The sequence below is a fragment of the Sander vitreus genome, chromosome 7 (assembly GCF_031162955.1).
Source record: "Sander vitreus isolate 19-12246 chromosome 7, sanVit1, whole genome shotgun sequence".
In the NCBI taxonomy this organism is placed as follows: Eukaryota; Metazoa; Chordata; class Actinopteri; order Perciformes; family Percidae; genus Sander; species Sander vitreus.
In genome coordinates this window covers 9,345,897-9,356,175 of record NC_135861.1, presented here as the reverse complement: position 1 = coordinate 9,356,175, position 10,279 = coordinate 9,345,897, and the positions used below count along the sequence as shown (strand labels likewise).

The 10,279-nt window shown below is 38.8% G+C and overlaps 1 protein-coding gene across 1 annotated transcript in view; it reads left to right on the top strand.

The window, feature by feature from the left end:
- The first annotated feature begins 2,891 nt into the window (after positions 1–2,891).
- cfap74 (cilia and flagella associated protein 74) overlaps positions 2,892–10,279 on the top strand; it is a 58,075-nt gene continuing 50,687 nt past the window's right edge. Inside the window, exons 1-9 of the mRNA XM_078253924.1 lie at positions 2,892–2,991; positions 3,153–3,234; positions 3,551–3,715; positions 4,588–4,686; positions 4,800–4,904; positions 5,835–6,008; positions 6,362–6,472; positions 8,686–8,788; positions 10,019–10,176. Of these exons, the coding sequence (XP_078110050.1) occupies positions 2,892–2,991; positions 3,153–3,234; positions 3,551–3,715; positions 4,588–4,686; positions 4,800–4,904; positions 5,835–6,008; positions 6,362–6,472; positions 8,686–8,788; positions 10,019–10,176 (1,097 nt within the window). The remainder of the gene's footprint in view (positions 2,992–3,152; positions 3,235–3,550; positions 3,716–4,587; positions 4,687–4,799; positions 4,905–5,834; positions 6,009–6,361; positions 6,473–8,685; positions 8,789–10,018; positions 10,177–10,279) is intronic.

Genomic DNA, 10,279 nt, shown 5'->3' with positions numbered 1-10,279 from the left:
GACCTTCCCCCAGAGCAGGTAGGCCTAGTTTTTTCACCTAGACCTAGTCATTCATTTTTATGACATCAGTAAGTAAAATACGTGTTAGACTGAGTATTATATTCTCTTGGGATAAATGGAGGGGAGTTTTAAAATTAAACAATTCCTCATGGGACTCTGGAAAAGCTGACTGCCCCAGGTTGACATGGACATTTGGTCAGCAGTATTATGCGAGAAATGATAAACTAGGCTAGGCCTACTGAGAGGATTCACTGTTAGCTCTAAACCTCCACCCCAGTTACACAATTCTGTTGTATTGATATTGATGTTGATATTGCATATCACAAAGCACAATAGAACCACAAGACATATTCAGGAATATGACAGGGCCGTTAAGGTGCGCCAACATAAAACATCCATCTAGTAACCTTCATTGCATGTCCTTTCGCATCTTTCACTCCCCTCCTTTCCTCATGTCTTTTTGAGGCATAAAAAAGCCACAACATTCAAACACAGACACAGAGAGAGAGAGAGAGAGAGAGAGACTATACCAATAGAACATAAACTATTATATACATACAATATTTAATGAGTAGGCTACCACAACCACAACACAAAAAGCATGTGTTATAGGAGTGTCAACATTTACAGTAGCTATAGAAAGATAGGCTACTACAATTTTAGTACCACAGACATGCTTATAGATAATCAATAACAGAAGTGATTTAAGGGTTATTTCTGCAATTCAGTTTTGCACTTTTAGAAAGTGTGGGGAGAGATAGATCTTGTTTTGATTTGAAAAGTCACATTTTAAGTGTTGATTGTCAGCTGACTATTCACTTAATGATGATGGCACGTTTGCCACAGTGTTTCTAACCAGTTGAATTATGTTTAGGTCTTTTTCCATGAGGTGTTCGCCTTATTTTCCACCCAGTTTAATAATGTCACCAGATAAAAGAAGACTCCCAGAGGTATGCTGTATAATCTCAGTAAGCATTTTAATCTCCTCTCAGTTCGATTAAAAATGAAATATAGGATTAATAATACATGTATCCCCCATTCTGTCAAAAGGGGCAGGCTTTTATTTTCTCCTTATTAACAGTAACCTCTTTTATGTGCTGTAGTTCAGTGCACAGTTGCAACAGTGCGCCTGCCCTGGTTTCTGCTGCCTCACCCTGGGGAGCAGAGGCAGGCCTATAGAATCTGTGGCTGTGGATTTAAACCACTGTCTCTCCCTCCCACCGGACCTTTCACTTGGATTTGCACTGCAAGTTCTTTTGATATGATACCAGGCTGCAGTAGCTACACGCTGCAATGCACTGCATAGGATTCTTCTCCGTGTCTCCCTAACATAAACTATTTCTTATTCCTCTCACCCTCATGTATTCTCCTTCTCCATCTCTACTCAGTCTGCTTCCCTCCTGTTGAGCCATCCTTTATGTCAGTTGTAGTCTGCTTCCCTCACAGTTACTTTGCTCTGCCTTTATCTCTCTAATAACGCTACACATCCACATACACACTCATACTAGGCCTATTTATGTATTCAGTCTCCCATGGTGTTACAAAATATTCCTGAAGGCTAACACAAATTTCCAACATGGTATAGCCTACAGTAGGAGACACACTTCTCTCCTTCTTTTTCTGAATTCCTCTTCAACATTATGATGATTGAAAGACTTTATTGTGTCAAATAAAAGATAATCTTTCCAGTAAAAAGCTCATTGTGCCAGTGCAATACTGATCAACTACAAATTAATGTATTTCCCCAGTGTACTGTAAATCAGATAGGGAATTGACAAAAGATTTTGCATTACTCAGATTTATCATTCTTTCTGAACCAGCTGAGATACATTATTTCCTGCTGAGTGCGGCTCGCCTGATCTCAATCAGAAGAAATACAACAGTGCTGGTGAAGGAAATTATATTGAAATGTAACAACAGTCAGAAAGTCACAAAATATCACTGGCACTGTGTGTAAAAAAAAAAAAGGTCTTCCTAATTTATTCGAAAATACTTTTAATCAGAGCTGCGATTAGAAGAACATCATGTAGGCCTACGCACATCAGGCTACAGTGATTCCTATTTAACATAAAGTAGGCCTACTTTGCCTACCATTTACTGGTGCACAATGTGATTTTATTGTGTTTTACTCTTTGAACCTCTTATTGTATAATTTTGGCGGACCTTGGATCATAATTTGCCAAAACGTTGCCACCAGCAGGTTTCAGTTGGAAGTTCAGACTCCTCAAGGGGCTTCAAGGCCTCGCCCCTTGCGTCCCGTCTCCTTGGAAACACTAACAAACATGGCGGATTAACTTTTGTTGTGAGGAAAAAGTCGTTTTGAGAAGATATCTTGCCAATAGAGGTGGCGCCTAGACAAGCAAGGTAACGGCTCCATGTTCGTTAAATGAAGTGTTTAACTTTAAATGTTATACAGCCTAAATTCAGCATTAATTGTGCCTTAACATAACGTTAGTTGCCAAACTTTCTAACGATAGCTTTCCAATTTCAGCTAATTCAGCCACTATCGAGAAACGACACGCGAAATTCCATTCAGAAATCTGGTTATTGAATGTTGCCTTACTTAGTGCCAATATGATACACCTAAAAAAAATACGACTTAACATCTGCTGCAATTCACCAACAGCCAATCTTCAAATCGGCAGACATATTATCCACCAAACAACATTTTAAAAAATAAAAATAAAATCAACTTTTTAAATGAAACCAGCGACTATTCGTGTTGACAAGCAACATGAGCTAACGATTACATTATGCTAACGTTACAGTAAGATTGAATACTGAATTAATGCATTAACGCCTAATGTCTGCCGAATGAAGGTGGCTTCCAACGATTCAGTTCAGGTTTGTCTGGCAATATGCACCTGTGTGTTATTCATAAATAAGGCAAAATGGACGTCGAAGACAGGAACAGTCCTTTTGATGTGGCGTCAGACAGGTGTGGAGAGCTGGATGTCCATCTCAGCACTGATGATGATGAGGACAATGAGGGTGAGTGACAGCTCCTGTTGCTGCCTTGTTTGCTAAATGCAGCTTGTAGTCTCTAGATTTGTAGTCACTAAGATACCTTCTTCTCCTTAATTCACAATCTACAAAACTGTCTTTGTTACCTCAGTTTTAAGAGACTCTGAAATCCTCACTTTTAATATCAGAAGGTGGTCCAGGCCAGAAGACCTTTAAAGATGAAGAGGCAGTCCTTTCTCCTGATTTGAAGTGGTTAGAAGAGTTGTATGAGTAAGTGTTTCTTGCTTTTTTGTGGATAATATCACAGACAATTACATATACCATCTATGTATTAATCCTTAATCCTGTTATCTCCCTCTCAGTATTTAAAACATCAAGTCAATGTCACTCAATATGATTCTCAATATATTTGAATTAGAAAAAAAAAAGTATTTTTTCCAGAATTGAGTATTATGTTTTCTACATCGTAAAACCTCAGTACAAACACATCCATGCATAATGGTGGTATCATTTTATGTACATAATGCATAGATTTTGTGTTAAACATGCCCTCTTTTCCTAAATGTAATTTCCCATCTGCCTGAAGAGAGGACGATAGTGATATGGATGGCGATGGTGACCTTGCGGTTGCAGCCGTCAATGGTAAGAAGAGGAGTTATGCCGAGACAGCACGGATGTTCAAGCTGAGACGAAACCTGGACCAGCTGGACTGCTTTCACCAACAGAAGGAGCATGACGTGCTGAAAGCCAGGTCTGGACCTGGCAATCAACAGACCTCTAGAGCCACAGTAGCATCATACTCTAGATAGCGATCCCTGTGTCTTTCTAGACTCTACTGAAACCTGTACACGTAATGGAAAACCATGCATGCGTTCTTTTAGCGTCTTTTTGTCACAGGTTGTTGCATTGCTAAGAAAAAACAATTTTCCACTATCTTTTTTTAGTTTTTGGAAAATTCTTCTTTTTTTTTCAGCATTATTCCACTTTTCCAGGTCTTTCCCCTCTTGCCCTCTTCACACAGGGCCAATCATTTCTGTACCAATTGATTCAGCTATTTGCAGGAAATTATTTCAGCTGAAGAGATTACATTTCCCATAATGTCCTCTCTTCCCACTTTTCTTCCCTCTTTTTATTTGTCTGCACTGCGAGCCATTAAGCACCCGATGAACTGTGAAGTCATCCCCAGCTAAAATGGCTGTCATTTTCCTTTTGCACAAAACATCAAAGGTCAGAGTGGAGCTGTACTGCACTCTGATCAAACATGAGTTTAATGGACACTAAGCACACCTGGCTTTTAACCAATCTGAAGCTTTTACCGTACCATGTGCCAAGATTTTCTTTTCCCGTCACAGATTGTTCTGTTGCACACCATTAAACTGCAAAAAGAACATTGAGCAATTCAATAGCTGTTTAGGTGTGTGTGTGTCCACTCTCAGCTTTTCAATATCTTCATTAGATTACCTTGTTAGCCGACAGAATTACCTTCCTTTTAATGCAATGGCTGCAAGGAAATCCATTAGCCTAATGCTTATCAGACATTTTCTGTCTGATTGGCTTTGATCTGGATCGCTTTCGATTTCAACACTCAAACCTGTCTCTGTTATTTTGTGTTTCTTTTCCCAGAGAAGAGCTTAAACTCTGTCGCCAGAACGTCGAAACTTTGGCGGAACAAAGGGATAAATTGGAGAAAGACATAGAGCAACAGAGAGCAGAAGACAACAGGTGTGTTCAAAATGGACAAACAGTTACTGGTCTGTACTTTATATTCATATATGAGATGTTTCTGTTTTGCCCTACTCCTCTGTATTCCACTCTTTGTTTATTTCATTCTGCAGTGTGGCAGTGTTTCGTTTGCGAGCCCAGCATAAGAATCTGTGTCAAAAGCTGCAGAGTGAGGAGGAGCTGGAGGGCCACATCAACACTAGGCTGAAGCAACAAGAGTGAGTCCGAAAGGAAAATGGTTTAACAATAAAGTCTTGTTCTGACAGGCTTTAGTACAGCATAAAAAAATACAGTCAGTGGTACTGCTGCATTAACACTGGGGCAAACACAGAGGGCTAAAAAAAGCATAGTCATCCAGCAAAAAAGTTCAACCTGCCCAAACTTTTACCGCAACACAATGTGGCATCATCCGGCAACAAAGCACTGTATTTGTCAATCAGTAGTGCACGTTCCACCATGATAACTTTCTATATACTATAATTATATTACAAACCTCTAGGCAGTGTTTAGGTGTCCCGTAGATCTATTTCTCAAAACAAACTCCCTGGATTGTATTTCATCATCTCAACGGTAGCTGAAACAACACGTCACACCAATGCATTCTTGTGTTTTTTTTTCTAACAGGGCTCTTTTTATTCAGGAAGCCTGGTTACTTAACATTTTGTGCATCTGCATCACAGTGGTAAATGCTGTGAAGAACCATCTTCGAGTTTGATATGCAAGAAAAGCTTTGCCTTTGTTATGTTGGACTGTTTAATACAAAAGAAAAAATCATTCCAGTGTGTTGTGGAGCAGTTTCGCTCATTTTAAAGAACCTATAAGGAATCCTCCCTCATTCTGTTTTAACAAACTGCTAGTTTTCCTATAATGGTCTGAATGGCTGTTTCGTAGGCTTTTCAATAATCACCCATTAAGTGTTTGCCTGTTTGACCCATCGATTCAGTTGAGTGATCTGTTCTTAATCATGATTTAAATAAAAACTACAAAATCAAATCCGCATTGTGCTTCAAAACCCCATTGAGGTCTAGCTTCTTACCTACTGCAGTAAGTGACTGTAGTGGTAGATAAAATACACCACCAGTCAGCATTACCGGTATTAATTTCATGTTCTATCTACATCCATCTCATTTTACTTCTTGGCTCCTCAGAATGGAGCTGAGTGAGGTGGAGGTGGAGCTTGGCAGGTTCTCATCACTCCGGCAGGAGGTGCAGGAGGAGGAGTGGGTCTTCCAAGTCCTTAAGAACCAGAAGGCAGCGACGAGGCTGAAGCAGGAGAGGAAAGCCAGCCAGAACCTGCAGCTCAAGATGCAGCACCTCAGGGAGTAGGGAAAACAACCCTCCTTTCCATTCACACTGTGTGTGTGTGTGTGTGTGTGTGTGTGTGTGTGTGTGTGTGTGTGTGTGTGTGTGTGTGTGTGTGTGTGTGTGCGCGCGCGTGTCTGCTCTGTTGTGCAAACAAAATGATTGATCTCAGAATATGAACAATTATTAATTTGTGAGATTAAATGCAACATAGTGTCTTGTATATTCAAAGTATCACTCCCATATCATATGAACTATTGTTTGTCCTGTAAAAATGTGCTATGACATTGTTTTATCGATTCTTTTTATGATAAGCCCGTGTGGGGAATAGGTTATATCAACCTTGTAAGTGTTTGTGATTGTGTTCTGATAGTAAACAGGCAGCCATGCTGAGGAAAGAGGAGGCTGAATGTCAGAAGAAAATTGAAGAAGGCCAGGCGAGCCGCAAGATAGCTGCTAAGTACTTGAAAGAGACCATTAAAAGGTAATCAGCTTTTAAGACAATAAATAGGGCTTAGAGTAGAACAAGAATATGGTGTATCTCAGAGGACTCATTGGAGAGTTGACACATCCTTTTGAATCCATCCATTCGCTCATACTGGCAAAATATAATACAAGCAAGCCTGACAGGATACTTTACAGAGCTCAAATTCATACAGAAAAGCTGAAAGTGAATAGTAGATCAGCTCTGAGGAGAAAAAGTGATGTGCATGAAATGTAGATTTTGTTCTGGTTTATATTAGGCTATGGTGATAGTGGGCTTATGTGACTTTGACTGGTCACCCCCCTAACATAAGGGTCTTGTTGCCAATTGAAGGCAAGAGTTTTAGAAATCCAATACAGTCACCTTAGGTCCACCTCAAAGCCTTAAAGAGACAGTTCACCCCAAAATCAACAATACACATTTTTCCTCTTACCTGTTATGCTATCTATCAATCTAGATTGGTTTGATTTGAGTTGCCCAGTTTGAAGATATCAGCCGTAGAGATGTCTGTCTTCTCGCTAATGAAATGGATCAAAATGGCACAAAATGGCAAATAAAATACATTTAACAAAACTCAGCAGCAATGTCTCTTTCCAGAAATCATGACCTGGTTACTCAAAATAATCCAAAGCCTGGTTGTGAGCAGTCATGTAGGAACTATTTTCTTTCTAACGAACTACACGCGCCAACTCACCGCACGGACGGAATGGAAGAGAGGCTCGTCCTCCTCGGCTGAGCTACCTGTAGCTTAGCAATACTACTAGCTCACCTGAACTAGCATTATCGGTACAGTTCAGGTATGCTACAGCTCAGCCCATGGAAGATGCCCTTAATGTTGACATCTCGCACTGTCACAAGCACAAGCCTCTTATCCATGAGTACGCTTCCTAGAAAATAGAAAGAAAAGAAGAAAGAAAATAGTTCCTACATGAAACTGCTCACAACCACGTCTTTGGATTATCTTGAGTAACTGAGTCATGATTTCTGGAAAGACACATTGCTGTTGAGTTTTTCAAATGTATTTTTTTGGCGCTTTGAGCACCACAAGCCAAGTGCCATCTACTACCATTACATTGGAGAGAAGGCAGACACCTCTACGACCATTATCTCCAACACTGGGCAACTCACACGAAAACAATCTAGATTGATGAATAGCACTACAGTTAAGAGGAAAATATATATTTTTGATTTTGGGGTTACTGTTCCTTTTAAAGGAAAAGGCTAACAATATTATATATTTTCTTATTGTCAGAAATACCCATAAAAAAAGAACTGATCCCTACTATAAGTATAATTTTCCCTGAGAAGTCAAAGCCTGCTGCACTGTAGTTTATTCCTCTGTGCCATTGAGGGTCACATGTTCTTTCATTAACACGAAGATAAGCACTGTAGTTTATTATGAGTCAAGCCTACATACGCTATACATACAAATGTATTTACACCAAATGTGTATTAATCAGCAGCTGAAAATAGTACCAAAAAATCCACAATTTACTCCTGTTTGAATAATGTACACTTTAAGCCCAGACATTTCTTAACCTTTTTTGTATTTTTTAATTAAGCTATATATTTGTGCAGCATATAGATTTTTCAATAACCACACTGCTTTGGGTGGATTATCCTATTATACCACGGCAACATGCGTCAAGGGAAATATAATTATTGTCTATTTATATAACGGGGCTCTACCTTTGATTAACATAATTTTCTGCTCCAAGTACTTACAGAGGTCATTGTCTAGTAACAGCCAAAACGATCAGCCAATCAGAGGCCTTTCCTTTAAACAGAAGAAAGTCCTATATGTCTTAAACGCCAAGGTTGTGGATTTATTTCTGAGAATTATTCTCTTCTATTTTGTTTAGTTTCGCCATACCTCATACATTTTGTTTCAGTAAGATTTAAATGTATTTTTTATATGTATAGTATATGAATGTTTTTTTTGTTTTTTTTTTAAATGCCTATATGTATCTGGAACCTGAGCCGAACAGTGTTTGCTATCAGTATTTACCACTTAAAAGCTAAAGTGAATAGTCTTGTTATACTCAGAGCCAGGGTTATAGAGAATACATTATTTCTCTGAGTTATAATGGTTAACCTCAATGTTGCTTAGCTCCTGGAAGTTTCAATCCCAAGCAGTAACAGGATATTTGTTTTTCTCTCTGTCGCTGTATTTGAGCATTTACATGCTTTGTGATTGTACCCTTTTCATTCAGGATGCATCAGCAAGAGGCTGAGAAGGAGCAAGAGAACAGGGAGTTACTGGAAAAGAGGATACAGGCTGTCAAGTCACTGAAATCTAACATAGCAGCCACTCAAGTGAGCAACCGCACCCACCCATACTGATACTGTAGCATTATGGGTGTTGCTATAGCAGTGATGAGATACGCAGGCTGTAGCGCTATGTATTATTAACATTTTCTAAAGCTATCATATCTATAGTGCATTATAAGATTATTCCAAAGTGCATAAGTGAGTAACCTTTTAAGTACAAACCATATTTAGTGATGCATTATATACCCATAAAGCTTTAAAGACATGGTGATACAACGTTGCCTAATTTGATTTGTGCTAAAATGGCACACATGTAACTGTAGAGTTAATTGCTTGCATGTAATAACTGAATGTCATTCTGATGTTTGTCTAATGATTATTATTGCAGCATAATTGTCATAATTGTGTTATAATGCATCTCAAGCAAAGGACCATCAGTTGACATTATTACTACTAGTATGAACACATTCTGAATGTTTAGGAATAATTATTAACAATTAAAAGTTATGAAACAACCTTTTTGTAATGTGCATTATGAGTGCTGATATATTATCAAAATCAGTGTAAGCGTATATAAGCCATAAGTTATAAGTATATTTGTGCTTTTTAATTTACCATTTGCCTTTAAGCTAACCAATTAAATGGAGCCCGGCAGATGCTTCCTCCTTAACTGACCAGAGTAGCCACGACAACTTGGAACTTCAGTTCCTGCTGTTACAGTAACATTAATTTAAGAGCACAAATTTATAATGTATGTTTTAAATTCAAGGGCATGAATTACTCACTTGTTAGCACAAGATATATGCTTGTATCATGACACCTGATGGGCTCTGTAGTTTTTACAGTATGAGTACCAGTGTTTTTAATGGGAGATGTCATATGCATAAGAATGTTGAACATATATGACTTGTTGAAGTTGCAATAATGTCTGTGATCATGTGAATTTTACATTGCAAATCACTGTGTTGTACATACTTTCATTAGGAAGCCAAAGGAAATCATCATACATTTCTGTCATTAGGACCTGGATTTATTTATTCTATCCACTCCTCCTAGCTAGGAGAGATGTGAAGCAGAAACCACATTTTCATTTGATTGTCATTACACCCCCTCAAGTGTCTTCCAATTCAACATTCAACAGATACATTTCATATTTGAGGATAAAATAGCTCTGTGATAATCATCTTTCCTACTTCAAATGATGATGAACTCTTTATAAGGCTCAAATATGATGTGGTCAAATATAGCTTTATTAATCTCATGGTATTTCTTTAGGAGAGCTTACGGGTCCATCAAAGCAGAGCTAAAGCAAACAACCAGAGGAAAGAGCAGCGACAGAGACAACTGAGAGAATCCCTTCAGGCCCAAGGAATCAACAGTATCAAGCATATGTACCAACAGAAACAACTAGAGGAGTTAAAACGAAAACAAGAGTAAGTCCTCTCCTCTCCTCTCCTCTCCCACATGCATGTCCTCCACTCCCACTCCATGCAGCAGTGTGTGGGTGTTTTCTCTCGCTGTGTGCTGAAGAATACA